This window comes from Clinocottus analis, unplaced genomic scaffold, assembly GCF_023055335.1.
Source record: "Clinocottus analis isolate CAN_PGR_092001 unplaced genomic scaffold, fCliAna1.0.p SCAF_13, whole genome shotgun sequence".
NCBI classification, from domain to species: Eukaryota; Metazoa; Chordata; class Actinopteri; order Perciformes; family Cottidae; genus Clinocottus; species Clinocottus analis.
In genome coordinates, this window is record NW_027175854.1 from 8,903,968 (window position 1) to 8,922,054 (window position 18,087).

Genomic DNA, 18,087 nt, shown 5'->3' on the forward strand with positions numbered 1-18,087 from the left:
TATGAACAACTGCCAGCCTTGCTCCAAAAACGACCAAACACACACACCCACACCCCAGTGTATAACAATTGACATTTATGACACACGCAGTAATCTGAATATCAGAACAAATTTGACATTTTGATTGGACAACCAAGACTGGGAGAAAAGACGAGATCTCGAAAGTCCCTTCCAGCGTGGTGGAGGGTTTGGGCAGTGAAACGATACTGTGTCACCAAAAACAGTTTGCAAAGAATATATATTCGTTTTACTTTTGATAGAACAAACGCCGCACAGGCATAAAAATGGAGGTTAAGAATACTTCATGTTAGGAGTGTTCATTCATTGGCATATCTAGTACCTGCTCATTGCCAATCGGAAAGTCAGGATTTCAAAACACTTCAGCGCAGATCAGCAAGTTCATCCTTGTCTAATCTAATCACATTTAATTAAGGCCACTGCAGTTCATAGTCCTGTCGATATGACTGCTCGGTGGCCGAAAGCAAGATAAGCATTTTTTTGTTTGTTTTCTTTTTGGCCTCTCCGACAGAAGGAACAGAGCATGCACACAATGTTAAAGCAGTTTTCAGGAAACATTTATGAAACATACATAACGACAGAGCATCCGCAGTTCCAACACATCCCAGCGATGATGTCATAACTACGAGGCTATGTGACTCTACAACAAGTCGGTGAGCGACTGCATGTCAGGATACATTATTTACTCACTCTAGAAGACAATCGTGCATTTGTTTTAGACTCAAAGAGAGTAAAATGTGATAAACAACATTTGTTCGCTATTTTTTTACACAATATGTAACATAAAAATTAGCCCCTCCAAAAAAAAGGGCTCTTTTTCTAGTCAGACTTGCGGCTGTGTGTCAGTCTTAAGTCTTGGATTATCAATGTGGTATCAAAAATCGGACTCTGTGTGGTTTCTAATGAGGGGGGTTACAGATAAGTGCCATGTCAGTCCAGGATAAAGGGCACCCAACAGAGGCTGATCCTAGGTCAGTTCAGTATCCTTCATTGTCCCAGGTCACCTCGTAGTCTGGATACTGAGCCTTCAGCTTCTCAGTAGTGACAGCGTGGTTCGCTCTTCCAAAGCCCTGCAACGAAAAAGTGACACGTCAGCGTTCCATTAGAGTTTAACCAGCCATTCGAGCTCAAGTAATCCATATTCAACCCTGAATTTCACGACGTGAAACGGGATCGCTTCTAGTGACAGACCCATCAACCTGACTGCAGTCTATTTCAGCTCAGAGTTGTGTTTCATATATTTATTTTCAAACACACGTTTACTCGTGCGTGCAGACATTGGCCCGGGTCATCACAGTTTTATATATTCAGCAGAATTATCTCACTATCGAGTGTCCGTAGACGTGGATCTTCTTGGCCTGGGGGTCGTGGTTGATCCTCCCTCCTCCGATACACTCGCAGTCCAGGTGGCCGCCCTTTTCCAGCTCCTCCGACACCTTGTCATAGATATCAGCTGTAAGACATGGGACAGGTGAGGAAATTAGCATTGCACATACTAATACGTCTCCAGATATAAGTAAGAATACATAAAAAAAACAGTAGGCTCTGCACTTATATTTACTTTAACGATACCAGAGTAATTTAAATCACAGATTTTGACATCAATATATACTTTTTATAAAAGAAAACTGTGACTTGGGAGTTTGGCTCGAACACATTATTTTGTAAGAAATTTGGGACTGAGGTTAGAAATCCTGTGTTTCGGTCGCCAAACTGCCCATACAATATCCGCCCAAAAAAATTTGGAAAAGTAGCACAAATTTGTTTATTTGGCGCACATCCCCGCAGAGTTATTGAGACACAGCTTGGAACTGCATGTAATGGTTTTAGGTGCTAGGCGTGCCTATTATACTGGCCCCCGACAGTAGCGAATAGGGGTGTGTATTATTCCGCCGTCAGCCAACGTGACGTCATCGCTCTCCGGGGAGGACTCCAATAAGATGAACGCCGAGTAGCCGCGAGCTAGCGCGCAGCCTCGCGCTCTGCGCCGCGGACTCACCGTGGAACTCGGCCCAGGCGTAACCTCGGACGATGTCGATCTCCGAGTCGTCTCCCTCCTCTTTGCTGTGCACCCTGATGAGGACGTACTTGAAGACGCCGGACGGGTCGATGTCGACCCGCGGTATGTTGGCCATCAGAGCCGCAGCCCTCGTCTGCGTGCACATCTCTCGGCTGGTCTGCGAGCAAACGAGCAGACACGCAAACAGACCAACTGCGTATATTCTCTCTGCGAACTCCGTGTCTGCGTCTGCGTGGAAAGCTTGAACAGCTCTCGAGCCCCGGGTATATTGTATTGTTTTAGACGCGAGTGGACCAGCGTGAACTCATGGCGACCGAAACCTTAAAAACCTCGCAGCCGCGTCCTTTTCCGCTTCCGCTTGGCAAGCGACAACAACATGAACACTTCCGCTCACGGCCTCCAAAGTAAACGATACAAAACAAGTGCAGCTTTTTCTTCTTCTTCTCTAGATTTAATGGTAGCGTACGTGCGTTAAATTTTGCACCACTGCCATCTTTTGGAGTTAGTCAACTCACTGTCTTTGATATCGAGGTTTACCAGTCAGTTCTGTCCTCAGGAAGCTGACCGAGCATCTTCTGCCTTGTCCACTCACTACAGTCTTCTCTTTACTCCTCATCTGGTGGCTTTATATGGGTGTGTTTGTTCTACGGATGTCATATGGATCGTGGATTCAGCATGTGATGACACACACTCATTGGTGTACGGTGAGTACAACGAGAGAAGGAGGAAACAACATGTCCATGGCATGACAGAGCAAAGCTCGGGGAGTGTTTTTAAAGGATATTTTAAAACAGAAAATTACTCCTTTTTTTCTTATTCTGATATGGATTCACTTGCATTGCTTTTTTGTAAAGTGGAAGAAGTGTCCCTCTTCCTCTTTTGCACTTTTTCAACGCATAATGTTATAATTATTTCATAAGCCTATAAATCAAACACATTAACCAAGACAATATGTATTTGCTATTTGTTCCATATGATTTTATTTTAATACATTTACTGCCCCTTATTATTTTAATCTGTGAGTTCACCAATGATATTAGAACCATGTATTATCAAATTGCATTACAAATCACATAACTGCAAAACTATCTGAAATAGAGTGTATTTTGAGGGCAATGCAAGAAGTAATCAGAACGAGGCAAATACTTTTGTCGAGCAAGGTATTTATTTAGTTGTAGTCCAGAGCAGACCGGGCAAGGGACGGAGCACAAGAGTGGAAAGGACACAAATAACGCAACACCACTTTGGTTTTGTTATCTGGAGTAAAACACGCGTGACCACACAGAGAGTGATGAAACCACATGATGAAATCATACAAAATTCAGATTGACGTTATAGGAATGAATCATTTAAGGTGGCTAATTCTCGTGAAAATGTTGGCATAGTATAAAATTAGAAATGTATTTCCACACTTGACTTAATGTAACCATAATTTCACCAGAATTGTTGTTTCATTTTTTAGCAAATAGCAATATAATACCATACGAATCATTTGAAAGATGCTACAATCGATATTCATCATGCAGGTGCTATCTGGGAAGCTCTTGAAAAAGGCCAAGAGACACTGAACGCTCCCAAATCTAACTTTAGCACAGCTGCAGCTCAAGAGTTGCCTTTGGCTTTTAATGTCGGCACACCTGAGCACACATGAGAACGTCTTCATGTTGCAGCAAAAATATCTTCATCATGATTTTATTCTTTTGAGTATCAAATTGCTTTTAAGTTTTTCCTATTGTGCGTGGGCACAATAAATGCAATACAAGTAGTGTGTAATCCATTCCAATAAAGCAATCCTTTAAATTGGAGTTGTATGGCACAAAATATGTCCCATGAATATAATACAATAGTACAACAACACCACACATGCCAGATACAAAAACAACCATTCTAAGTAAAAAGTGATCACTGCTACTATTGTCTAAAGTAAAGTGGTGAATGTAAGGCTAAAACATGTGGTACTGTCAACAAAGACACAAATAAACGTATGGTCTGTGAGTGAATATGTTTTTTGGAAGGTTAGATGCAGGTTTTGTTCAGTAACTTAAAGACTCATCCGTCCCTTTTGAAATTTTAATTCAAAAGGTGAGTGTGGCATTAACTAAATACACATGTGAGTGATTCAAGAGATATTTTCTATCATTACATTATTTTTATATTTCTACACTTGGAAATGTGTTGATATTATGTTATGCAAATACATTTGAATTTTAGCTTGAATGATTTAAAGTTAATCCGGAAAGACGCTTAAAAAAGGCTGCCTCTTTTTTTTATATATATATATATATATATATATATATATATATATATATATATATATATACTAGAGCTTTTTTACATTCCATACAATCAAAAGTTGGTTGGACTTTTCAAGAATATAAATTACATTCGGACCTCCTCTGTCGTGCTGGTGTGCTGCGTTCTTAAATCATCAGGGTTCGGTCAGTGGCATGTTTTCATTGTGTTGGCTCTGTAATCCAGTGTAATTTGATTTGAAATTACAAAAAAAAGGACTGTAAAGTTAAAGCTGGAGTCATTTTGATGAATTCCCACTCAAAAATCGATACGATACAACTGCAGTCAAATCTTTTCCAGTCAGTGAATATGCAGTGCGGCCTTCATGTCTTGGAGACCTTTTATATAAAAAGAAGTACAGTTCCTACTCTGTTCCCTATGCAGATAGGAAAGGCTCATTAGGAAAACACAACAATTCTTAGTTTCAGGTGATTATACACTAATGAAGACGAAGTTACGTATATTATATTACATTTCTCCAATGCGACACAATGGACCTTTAAATAAAGCTCTAATTCAACACTTTAGCGTCACAGTTTCTTGAAATTTTAGAGCCAACGATGTGCAGAGCAGACGCAACAACCTGATTCCCATCTGACGGCGTTACAGTGTCTAGATGGGGCTTTCACTGCCTCCTTTCTTCTTCCTGCTACAGGCCTGGAGTAAGATGAAGACCAGGACCGCCGTGAGCAGGAGGACGAAGAGAAAGATGAGCGTTCCCCACGCCCCCGGGTTCAGGGCCTTCCTCAGCCCCATCGTCTCTGCCGGCAGCAAACTGCTCAACCTGAGCATGTAGCCCAGCGCCCAACCCACCGAGGCGTCCCCTGCCTGGAGGATTAGCAAGAAAGGGAAAACCTTTAGATGTGTGTGCAAACGAGCATGGGGGATATGCATTTTGGTAAAACGATGATAAAAATCCTCACCTTCTTCTGGAAAGATATGCGTGGGAATGACGTGTCGTCAAAGCCATACCCTCTCAACATGAGAATCTTAACGTACACAGAGATAGCGCAGTAGTCCTGCAGGCGAGACGATTGCTCCGGCGCAAGAAGCAGCATCTGGAACACACACACACACACACACACACACACACACACACACACACACACACACACACACACACACACACACACACACACACACACACACACACACACACACACACACACACACACACACACACACACACACACACAAGCAAGACCATGAATTGACAATGTAGCAGTATAGAACTAAAACATAAGTATTAAACCCAGAGTGGTACTTTGAGCTAAATGCTAATGGGATGATGACAACACACTCAATGTACACCTCAGGCTGATGGACAACTTTGCACATGCACAGACACACACACAAAAAGACATGTTAAATTAATGGCACATGAATAGAAAAGAGCTTTACTTCTTTGAAAGTCATCCGGCACACAGCTTGGGACGCCTCCTCCAGCTGTGAAGGAGTGCTTGCAGCGATGCTAGTGGTCCGCTGCAGGAAGGAGTGCACGTGGTAGAATGCAGAGAACGCCTGGTTCACAGAAAGAGGAGAAAATACCACATGGAAAATGTACTACCGAAGAGAGAAATTAACATCTTTTTTATATTAAGTAAACTGACAGCCCAACTAAGTGACATAGTTTATGGATTCCATCTTATATTCAATGCTAACAATAACAGGACAGAACAACTGATATACCGTACAACAGTGAAGCCCATCACTGCAGGACATTTGTGTAATTTGGATGAATTTCATATGAACATTGCATCCGAACTTTCAATGCAATTCTCTGTATATCTCTATATTGTGTACGTTGTTGTACTTTCTAACAATGATACATTCAGTGGTTTTTTTCTGTTAGCTCTCTTATTTCCTCAATAATAATCAAACAATTTTTACTTAGTTTTCTTCACTTCAATTCTGTTCAATTTTGTTTCAAAGTTGTCTTACAAATCAAGAAGGACTTGTGCCGTCCTCCTGGTCTAGTCTATAGTGCTACCGGTGTGTAAGCCCCTCTGTGTCGTCTGCCCCGTCCAGCCGCTCTCACCATGAAGCTGCCGGTGACATTTGGCTGGAACACTTCATCAAAGGAGCACTGGGAGTACGGACAGCGCTCGAAGGAGAAGAGCTCGGACACGTTGCTCAGACAGTGTTCATAATGTCCGCTGCCCTGTATCGTGAGAGAAGCCTGGGAGTCGTAGGAGCTGGGTTTGTACTGAGCGGTACACGGAGAGTTGAATACACTGTTCAACTTTAAAGTTCTGTTGTGGCCTGCAGGGTAGCAGGGGTGAGTGACTGAGCCAGAGTGACCCTGAGACTGAGACAGAGATACCTCCATTACAAATGCGTGGAGAATTCGATTTTTTCAAAATGCACATGCATAATTCTGTCGATAGCATCACAATATTGATTACCTCATAGAGTAATGAGAACCCAACTGTTTTCAGGGTAATTCTTTCACATGTATATCAACATTTGAGAAAATTACCTTGAAATTAGTCGGGCCATCAATATGTGCCTCAGTACTCCAGGCGAGCTTTCCTAATAATGGCAACTTCATGCCGATTCCATGCATGATTGTTATCCCATTTGTTTCACGAGGTTTGAATACCAGATACCTTTATTTATATATATATATATATATATATATATATATATATATATATATATATATATATATATATAAAAACATTCATTTAACAAAACATATGTGTTGAAGTGCCAGTATGTAGGACAAACAATAAAACATTGATGTGATGTCTGAACTCTGCATGTACATACAAAGCAACACACATAAAGCTGTATGTTGCATTGAAATTAGTCACTGTACCATTTGGTATTTAAATCTTGTGATGACAGTTTCAATACCTTCACTATGTGAGCCAGCAGCCTCTTGAGAACTTGGTCCTGCCCGTAGCACAGGAAGCTGTGCGTGTACAGGGAGTACTCGTGGCCGTAAAGACGCAGCTTCATTACGTCGTGCTCGTTCTCCACTTCCTCCTGAGTCGCAAATGTTATCTGGGTGGACGCCCCGCCGAAATCAAGCGCTCCCACTGTGGGCCTGCCGGGGCTGAGCCAGCGCCCCACGAAACCATACTGTGTAGAAATGACAAGGGGGAATAGAAGAGGGAGTCCACGGGAGTCGTGGCATGTGAGCATCAGTGTTGCAGAGGCCACTAGGTGTCATCAGTCCCTCGCTACATACACTTTAAGCAAGCAAATATTTGAAACAGAAGTATTTGAATGCAAGATGCCACTTTTAGCAACATTGTTGCTGCACACAAATCATTGTTGGAGTTTATTTGGATGAAAGTTACCGACCCCAAAAGCACGGTACCTTGATGAAGTTCTCCAGGAGGTAGTTGACGGTGACCCAGCCGTACGCCCCCTCGCTTTGACCGCTCAGTACGGTCGCCCCCTGGAAGCTGAACGGGTAGGACTGGATCTTGTGGCCCACTTCCTGCAGAATCTGAGCTGACAGCTCTGGGCTTGACATGCTTGTTTAGGAGAAACAAAAGAGTCTTCTTTTACTAAACCGTGACAGCTAAAAATGAGTTGACACAAACCTCGCTTGAAAGTCACGGTTTCACTGACCCAAATGTCGGGATCCACTGCAGACCCAGACCTATGCAGCTAAATTAGTCCCTGAATGTAGACTGGAAGGAGTTACATTGGTGTCAATTTCCGGTTTTGCCGGTCCCGTTTCCGGAGCGGAAGCTTAGACCAGTTTGATTGTATGCAAATCAGCTGAGAGACGTTCAGGCATATTAAAGTGAAACCTGTGCCGACAACTTCACAGTACTAAATCCAATTTGTGTGGTTTGGTTATCTGCAATATGACAATGCAGTTAACGTTTTATTACTTTTGTTCATTAACAGGTTTAAGGAGCCGCTTCCGTCTCACAGGCTGAATGCAATTCACTGGCAGCAACATGAAGGAGATCAAATTCCAGTATAGGTGGGGCTGAAGGAGCAGATGCTGTATTTGTTTACTAGAAAGTTCAAGTGGTTTTTTGGGGTGATTGATGAGATGTGACAGAGTTAGTGTCAAAGAAAACAAACTCCGCCAATACGGGCACCATTTTGGATTTTAATGCCTTGACTGGAGCAATGCTGAGGAACGTTAACGAGCAAGCAAATCAAGAGGCACCAACTAACAGTAGCTTGGTGAGTTCATATTGGTTGGAGGATCGGCAATGTGTTCCCAATATGTTCCCTCATATGAATAATAACACAAAGGATTGGTGTCTTCAGGGCTCTTCAGACAAACAGCTCTTGGTACAACATATGTGACACGAGATGAGAGAAGTTCACTTCGTCTGTATGATTCCTGTTAGTCCAGATGTCAACTTATAACAGGTTTTTATATTGCACAAGGTTCAAAATGATGTCGTGAAGAGGATTTTATGGCTTTATTGTTTCATTATCATCACGCTGTATGAAAGGATTAGCGTTACATTCATATGAGGCGTGTGAGGCGTGTACAGAGGCGTGTGAAAGGAAAACACATGAAAACAAACACAGACAAAGACCGTCAGGACACACACACACACACACACACACACACACACACACTTTGACTCACTTCAGAAGCCTCATGCCAGCTGTGGCTCCCAGGTACACAGGTGTGAGCTGGTGTCTTTCTTGAGGGATGTCCTTTACCGCCTGGTCCAGACATGCCTCCAGGCTCTGGCCCGCTGCTCCCCGTTGACCCGCGTAGCTGGAGATACCTCCGCCTGAGCCGCCGATCAACGGGATAAAGAAGGGGAGAAAAACAACAACAACAACATCTTAGGACAAGGTGGACATGTGGGAGCTTGTTCTTGTGTGGGCTGTTGTATTATGCATCATGGTGCAAATCTGTCACACACACACACACACACACACACACAACTAGGGATTTTCCACAGCGACCAGAAGAAAAAAAAATTGCATGATTATCCCCTTTGAAAAATCAAGGTATTGAACATAAGAGTTCTTCCTCATAGTGAGCAGAAGTCACTGTGAGGACTACAAATGTCAGAAATTGTTTCTAAAGGAATCTCGTGGCCTTTAAATTGTCTGGTTTTATATATATATATATATATATATATATATATATATATATATATATATATATATATATATATATTTCTTTGACGCAGGGATCAAGGTTCAGCCCCGACTGTGGCATGTCTTTTACTTTAATGAAACATGACAGCGTCAACACCCTGTTCATGACTAATTAGTTGGAATGCTGCAAGCATTCCAACTATTGTTCTTCAAATCTTTATTAAACTTTTTATTATTATTATTCTATTTCTTCCATCCGTATTTTGGACCTCTTCAACTCTTTCATATTTTCAGCTACAGAAAAAAGTTCAATTATAAAAATATTCAGTTACCTAAGGACACGATGGCTAAGACCTTTCATATTTCTGACTTTTCAAATCTTTGAATTATTAAGCTTTTTATGATTTTTTTTATAATGGGACCCAATGGGGAAATCTTCAAATCATCTTCAACTTCAAACGTTTACAGTTTCTTCATACATTGAGCTTGAGACAATATTTAAAATTCCAAATGTTGACAAAACCTTTAGCTATTAATCTACGCTTTTACATTTTTCATATTTTCTCAAATTTTAAAATTATTCAGCTTTTTATAAAAAAAAAAAGAATGGTTTCCAATGAAGAACATCTTCAAATCCGCTTTCAACTCTTCAACTTCAAAAGGGAAAGGCTCTGTCATGCCTCCAGCTAGAGACACCATTCCACCTTTAAAATGTTGACAAAACGTTTTTGCTGTTATTGTATTACTCATCTTTTCGATATATCCTATATTGTTTTAACTGTCGGCGTTTTCGTTTTATAGTTTTTCCGCACCTTTTCTGCCTTTCTCATTATTGTGTGTTGGGCAGCTCAGAGCAGTGACGTAATACTCCAGAGCGAGGGCACTTGGCGATACACATATTTTAAACTTGCTCTCTACTCCAAACCGTATACTCTTTGGACATAATTTATAGCTCAAAACGTTGGAAATCTTGTCTTCTGCCGTAAACTGTGGTCGATAGGAATCCAACAGATAAGACGTGTTGAGGTCCGACTGAATGGGAGAGCCGGTCCGTCCCCAGCAGCAGCCCTTTGGTCTGTGCATCTACAGGCAGCAGGCACGTAAGCGGCCGCACACGCGAACGGGTGGCGCACATGAACGGCCGTGCTCGCGCGTGAACGTGTTATTATGGTCGCGTGCACGTTCGTGTGTGTGTGTGCGCGCGCGTGTGTGCAGGTCACTTTGGTTATAAACGTCAGGATTAACAGCGTCACTGACGTTCACGTTGAGGTTTGACGGATGGTTTTGTAGACACTCAGTAATATCAGGTCTCTCACCAACTGCACCTGTAGATCAGTGGTTAGCAACTCCGCCTTAGGAGCAAAGGGTCAGTGGTTCAAACCCCACCTATGACAGATTTTAATTTTTCAAAAAAACTTTTTTTTTTCTTCTGTTGGACTGGACACTGTGGCGGGCCGGGTCGTATGTTTGACACCCCTGATTTAGATGATGCAGTTTTCCTTTCAACTTTTCCAATTATAAATTTAAACGACAAGAATTTTCAACAGTTCAATTAAATGACTTTGAACTGTAAAATGTTTCAGTAGGTATTTTGCCTTTTCTATATTTTCAATAATGATTTGCTATTTATTTATATATTCATCTATTCCGCTATTTTCAGCTATATTAATATATTCAGCTATTTTTACATATATTCAGCTATTCTTTCATTTTCAAATATATTTAGCTATATTTAGCTAATTTAAGCTATATTCCACTATGTTCAGCTATATTCAGCTATTTCTTTCAAATATTTCAGCTATAAGCTTCAGCTTTTTGCATTCCAACGCATTTTCAGCAGGAAATGCTCTTTCTAGTTAATGTTAAATAAACATTTGTTTATCCGAGCCATGAAGCAAGAGGGACCCTTCGGCGGGACAGAGCTCAACTCTGACTCATTCCTGATTCACCACGGCCTGGGACAAAAGTGTTGCTTCACATGCTGCACATCAGCTGTGCTAATATCAGCCTTTCGCAGGAAACTGCTGGCCCTCTTCCAGGTCCCACTTCCTATCGCACATCGCAAAAAATGAATTGTGACACTCTGAAGGCTTGAAAGGAGGCTGACATGTTGGTAGCTTGCCCTCGCACAGAGCCCTAAATCACAGGAGCAAACGTGGGATGCATTCACTGGACACCCCAAACTATGTCTTATACTTATATTTCCCGTTAATGAGCCAAGAAGGTGCCAAAAAATATATACCTATTCTGAGCTATGTGGTTAGCTGCTTGAAATGCTAATGGTCGTCCAACAGGTAGCTAACTAACTGTGCTGGCGTCAATCAGAAGCCAGATATTGGTAAGAAGAAAAAGAAAAATGATGACTAAGCACAAGAATGAGCAGAAACAGGTAGTCTTGTAGCAACGGTTTAAGGTTTTTTTTAAAATAATTTAATTGTGACTTTTGTATTTACTTATACATATTGCAAATTATAATATTATCTATTTGCTCAAACGCTGCCATGAAATATTGGGCCGGGGAAATCACAGAGGTTTGGCGTTCATAGCCCTGATGATCAGCATTTTATCAGTGACAACAAATTCATATTGAAGTAGTTCAATATTGTGTAGGGTTATATGTGGTCAAAACATCATTAATGGAATGCTTATTTACCGGATATCTTCATGACAAAACAGTTTCGGGGACATTTTATTCTGCTCTCACAGAAATGTCATCGATAAAAAAAAAAGCCACATGTTTTTAATCACCTGAAAGATTGAGGAGGAATCATGAAAACTACTTTCTTAGAAATCATATGAAGAACAAGATTGTGACCAGGAGAAAAAACGCTTCTGGAGGCAGGTTTTATAGCACTTTATAAGCCGGTTCTTTGCTTGTGACATTTATTTTCTCTCACTGCAAAGACTCATCTTCTCAGGGCCTCCTGGTCTGATGACCTCGTCTTGACTTTTTATTGATGCATTGTCATACTAATATGTGGCTGTCCTTTGACAGAGGGGCCTCCAAGACATCTTGAGCCCTGGGGCCTAAAGTAATATTAAAGGTGTGTTTACAGACGTTCTCCTCTGTGAAAAGAAAGTTATAAACCTTTCAGAGCCACCTCTGAAGTGTATGAGAGCTGGTACCCAGAGTGTTTAATATGCAAAACATTTGTTGTTCTTTTGGGGTTGAAGGGACCACTGACACTTACCCTTAACGTGACATTCACTGTGCTGTGTGACCACGCCGGTGCCATTTTGTTTGTCTGCTGGCCACTTGTATATGTACAGTGCCGTGTGCGAAGATCCCGCATCCAGGACAATCCCATACTACGGAGAGCACATGGACAGAGAGAGTTAAAAAAAAAAAAAAGACAGAAGAGCACGAAAAAGACATTTACGATGGCGGCTCTGTGACCTGGATTTTGACATCTGGCAGACGTTTGGCTGCAGGGTCAACTCTCAGTGCCAACCTCAAAGGTTATTTTACACAAGTAATCATTCATGCAGAAACTGATTGAGGAGCTGCACGGTGGAGCAGTGGCTCGCACTGTCACCTCACAGAGGAGCCGGGGTTTGATCCCCGATCACGGGCGGTCCTTCTATGTGAAGTTTTCTTCGTTCTCCCCGTGGCAGCGTGGCTTTCCTCCGGGTTCTCCAGAGACATGCAGCTCAGGTTAACTGGAGGCTCTAAATTGCCCGCCCGTGTGAATGGTTGTCCGTCTGTATTTATGTGCTCTGTGATAAACTGCCGAACAGTCCAAGGTGAACTGGAGTCTGGGAAGTGGCCAGCGTAAGTGAGACTTGTATTATACGGCATTATTATCAATCATGCCATAATTCTGCTGTCGAAACCGCTGCCGCCGTTCTCTGCAAATCATCGGGAAACTGCGTTTCCCAGTTGTTAAGCAGAAAAAAAACTCCATCAAATGCCACGGCCTAACCCACCCACGATGAAAAACCTGTTGCCATGGCACTGCTTCCCCTTTCACTGCCATGTAGAATATTAAGCAACCTGCTCAAATGAAAAGTAGAGGCTCAGAATGAATTGGAGATCCAGCCGTGCGAGAAAGTATATGTGACTTGACAATGCGAAAGGAGAGAGACCACACCCTTCCACCGCGTGCAGAAACACACAACACACGTTGCACATCGCCCCACACTCCAGAAAACACACGGCCTCTCAAGTCAGCGCGACAGGTGAACGCTACGCCGAAGCTGCGCTTGTTAACTCTCGTCCTGTTTTCTCATTATTGCTGTGCAGCGAGTCGCGAGGACTCGCGCTGACGCTTGCCAAAAAAACACAGCGAACACAGAGCGGCTCTGATGATCGCTTCTGTCCTTTCATTTGATGAACTATGGGAACTGTTGGACTTCTCTCCTCAACGAAATGTAAGAAAACCTCTTTTGTGTCCCCTTTTTTTTTTAGTGTGTGACCACATTGGTAGAGAGTGAAAGGCCGGCTACATTGTACAAGGGGGGGGGAGGAACCACGGGATATTTAACAGAATAACAATGGAGCAGAGGGAACGGAAGCTGGAGTTGACGTGTGCAGTAATCCTGCTCTGAATGCCAGATGCACTAAACTTTGCTTTCCAATCCGAATGTCAGGCAGCCTCCTAAACCAGCAGGTCGCTCCACAGGTAAAGGTCATATCATTCGTTTCATGACAAAGGAGCTTTGGGTTTATCAGTATCAGAGGCATGAGGTCACCCTCTGCAGATAATGTGCATCTACGATACACTGATCATACACAGCCTCTGGTCTCGAGGCCTTTTGTCCATGCAAATCACCGGATGAGAGCTCACAAGGCAGGTATTGTGGTGCCTTGTCCAACTATTACAATGGTTTATATAACATACAGACCCCCCAGGAGGTGTCACGGAGAAAGCTTAAAGCTAATTAGTGTGCAAGATTTAGTGATTCATTCACATGGTTTAATCATTTGTGGCAGCGAACACCTTCGGCGCGGCGCATCCAGTCGGTCAGAAGACAACAAAGAGGACATGTATGAGACGCTCCGGGAACCGCTGGGTGGCATCTGCAGTGTCATCTAAGTTGAACTAACAGTCCCGGTAAAATATGTTGAAGTGATCTCAAAGACAACATGGATATGTGTGTTTAACAGCCTAACGCTGCCAACTTAAGACTCAGTAAAGCTGCAGCTTTACTGAGCTCCACAGTGATGGTGTAAGTGTGTAGGACATACAGTAATTAATAATAATACCTTGACAAGTTAGGGAAATAGTTCACGCTTGTAGTAGACCCAATTATCAACTTCACTTTGTCCTGAACTTCAATACAGTTAAGCTCCAACAGCTGATCAGAGCATAAACACACCCATGAGTCTAAAGATGTAGAAAGGTGCAATGTGCAAACAAACTCAACATAAAAATTCAGAAACAAGTAGGCTAAACAACTCCAAGTATGCTACTAATATAACAGATGCACACTTTCTTTTTGGTTTATTGGTGTATCACCTTAAGTGCCATGCATCCGCGCAGCTTCGGTTACCCTCCACTCAAAATACCCAACGGAGCATGTAACCTTACCATGAACCCCGGCGCGTCCCGGACGTCCTCGGTGGGGACCGTCAGCAACAGGATGGAAACAAGTCCGAACACCAGCAGCGCGATGGGCACAGCCGGCTGAGCGCAGCGCTGAGCCATGACGCGCAGCTCTCTCTCTCTCTCTCGCTCTCTCTCTCTGTCTCTCTGTGCCCGCTGGGGATCTGCAGCGTCGACGGGAGATGTGGCTGATGGAGTCCCCGCTGGCTCCCGGCATTCAACCCCCGCCCGCCCCTCACGCCTCACCTGCTCACCCGGGCCTCCTGCTTTACATTTCACTTGAGATAGCAAACCTGGATTTATGCTCCCGGCGCGGCCAAGTCCCCCAAACCGTCTCCTCCTCCGCCAGAGAACGCACGCAGCTCCAGGGCTACTGGTGCCATGGGGGGAAATATGTGTTTCAACCCACTGCTGCTCATTCACATTCACCGGTTGGAGCTACAGGGTGTCAACTTAATCACTTCCTTGTTTACTTCAAAGAGCGAGAGAGGGCAAACACATGATTCATAATAAAGCGATCAGTAATTAGGCAGAAGGGGCGTGTCTTGGCAGGGGTCCAGGTTGCAGGCTCTTGGGGCCGAGGTGCTGCAGAGCTGCATGTTGTGTTAGTCCAGCATTTGCATGCCGATGGCAGCAGCTTGACTTGCAAATCGCGCCCTCGTTTGAATGCCTTGGTCCGACGTGAAGTTGTCACTGGAGGCATGTGCTTTCTTTGCTCATGCACTTCATTTATTTAAGTCTAATTCTACTCTGATTCCTACTCTGATTCGGTGTCTAAATTTAGCAGAATGTATAATGAGTCATTTTGAAGAAGCTTCTGAATATTGCACTTAAGCTATTCCTCATGTTGTCACGCAGGGCACTCATTTTAATGTTCGTACCCTTTTTCACTATGCCAGATATATACTGGTCATGAAGTTCTGAATATAATATCTCAGTTTATACTGGTGGGGCATGGGAGGAGATGCAGATTCTTAAGAATCCTTTATTAATCCCACAGTGGGGGAATTATTCTCTGCATTTTTCCATCCTCAGTAATGAAGGCGCTTTGTGCTGCTGTGAAGCGCTGGGACTTCAGTGTCTTGCTCAAGGACACTTCAACATGAAACTATCCGGAGAAAACAGGGATCCAAATGGCTTCCTTGGTAATACTTTTGCCAAATATGAGTTATTTTTTGCACATCTATAACTTTATTTGAATTGTTTTAACAAAGTGATTGCACATATTATTAGTTTTTGTCAGATGGAGCAATCTGGTTTACTTGAAAGGAATTTTAATTTTCTTTAATCTATTAATTAAAAAAGCACGGAAGGAGGAGTCTCAAAAAGTTGGACCATTTTGTTCCAATGTTGTTGGGGTGGTAGGGTCCGAATATTTCTCTACCTCCATTGTGGGACGTGACAGAAAAGGTTTGAGAACCACTGAGTTAACTTAAAGTCACTACACAGAACTTTCATGTTGTGTGGATTTTGGCGGTCCCTGTGGATGAAAGTGTTAGTGTTTCTACTCACTAGATTGTCTCTAGAAAGCTTCTCACTATACTGCAGCAGGGCTCTGACAGTCTGCTGCATGTAGACCTGTTTTTGGGGCTCACATGCTCACCTTCTCTCCAGCGACACAGCAACGCGGTGGCCTGTAGGGCGGCTCACAGCACGGTGGGGAGGCGCACGGAGCTCACGTCCTCCCACCGGAGCTTCCGACTGCAGGTTGAAGTCTGCAGCGAAGCCAGATCTGGGTCGGTGGGCCGGGCATTGCTGGAGGCCCCCGCTGGGGTCTGAGCCGAGGGAGTTCCTCAGGAGACTGAATGGTTTCATTTCATTTCACAGGGAATCCGACCTGGAGGCACTGATTTCAAACATATGGAGACATTTTGAGATTGTTTCACATCCAGTGCCCACAGACTGAGCTACCGCTGCCCCGCATGGCGGAGGGTTCAGACCAGTACGCACAATCAAGCCGTTAGAACTAATCAGCACCAGGGCACCAGGAGTCACATCCATCTCTCTGACAGAGAGAGACACAGAGTTGCTTGTGTTCAGGGCAGAAGGTGAATGGACCAGAACAAATGTCTCACCTGACAATTTCCTCCACCTCTGCTTCTGCCAGGCATGCCATTAATTAACAATGACAGCCACGATCTAATTAATGATGGCACTTTTAATTAAAGATAATACTGTTTGTGACAGTGACTGTGTCCTTGTGAACCCAGCGAACCACATGGCAACACAGAGGCTAATGAAGGAGTCATGCTTTTAACCTTTAGATGTATGGGCTTTTGAAAAAAATACAGTTTTATATATCAGCCTGAAGATGTCCGCCCATTTCAGATCAACACCCCCCCATCTTGTTTACAGATGCAACATGACATTTTGGATGCTTAGAAGAACAAACCTTTGATTTGATCATACTCGTCGGTTGGCCTTTACGTACCCCGGTAGCCTGAGATATGTGGAAGGGGCATTAAAATGACCACACGTCTCATCAGAGTTGGCTTACGTAATGCGTTGAGCTAAATGCTAATGTCAGGATTCTAACATGCCCGCAGGGGACAGTGTTAATATGCTGATGTTAAGCAAGAAATGTGCACCACGCTCACCATCTGGGCGCGGTAACATTTACTGACATGCAGTACACACAGAGAGCAGCTGAGGCCCGAGATCCTCTGCACGTATTCACTACTGCTATAATACAATCCATTTCTCCAACTGCATGCTTACTCTTCTTATTTTAGGATGCGTTAGGTTTCTTCCTTTCTTAAATTTATCCTCTGCATAAATAAATCCCACAGCAACACATTACTGACACACTCGCTATGGCTAGCCACGTAGTGCAAATTGACCTTAATAATACAGGCTTACCGCTCAGCATTGCATTGCGTGTTTGTGTCCACTTAATGAATCTAAGACCAGTGTTCACTTCCAGTTAAGCTCTATTTGGGGTGCGACAGCTCCCGAGGGAACTATCTGGCCCACGTTGCTCGATGCTTGCCGCCGGGCCGACGACAGACTCTCAGCTTAAAGAGTTGGTAAGCGCAGGTAGGAGTGGACCGCACAGACTAAGGACACACCAAAGAACCAAAACGAGACACGGACTAAATGTTCCAGAGTTCTTTTGATTATTCTTTTTGGTGTGAGCTTACATTCTGTGGTTTGTCACAGTAAAGCCTC

The 18,087-nt window shown here is 43.3% G+C and overlaps 2 protein-coding genes across 2 annotated transcripts; both read right to left on the reverse strand.

Annotated features, from left to right (window-relative positions):
- Positions 1–58: 58 nt before the first annotated feature.
- phpt1 (phosphohistidine phosphatase 1) lies at positions 59–2,405 on the reverse strand. Its single transcript, XM_068573312.1, has 3 exons — positions 2,018–2,405; positions 1,344–1,471; positions 59–1,088 (listed from the first exon to the last, which is right to left on the reverse strand). The coding sequence occupies exons 1-3, from the start codon at positions 2,181–2,183 to the stop codon at positions 996–998; spliced, it is 387 nt and encodes a 128-aa protein (XP_068429413.1). The 5' UTR covers positions 2,184–2,405; the 3' UTR covers positions 59–995.
- Positions 2,406–3,010: 605 nt separating this feature from the next.
- Positions 3,011–15,390, reverse strand: entpd2b (ectonucleoside triphosphate diphosphohydrolase 2b). Its single transcript, XM_068574892.1, has 9 exons — positions 14,905–15,390; positions 12,565–12,682; positions 8,907–9,057; positions 7,659–7,818; positions 7,190–7,417; positions 6,369–6,638; positions 5,732–5,851; positions 5,254–5,388; positions 3,011–5,158 (listed from the first exon to the last, which is right to left on the reverse strand). Exons 1-9 carry the CDS (start codon positions 15,019–15,021, stop codon positions 4,943–4,945), a joined length of 1,515 nt encoding a protein of 504 aa, XP_068430993.1. The 5' UTR covers positions 15,022–15,390; the 3' UTR covers positions 3,011–4,942.
- Positions 15,391–18,087: the final 2,697 nt, after the last annotated feature.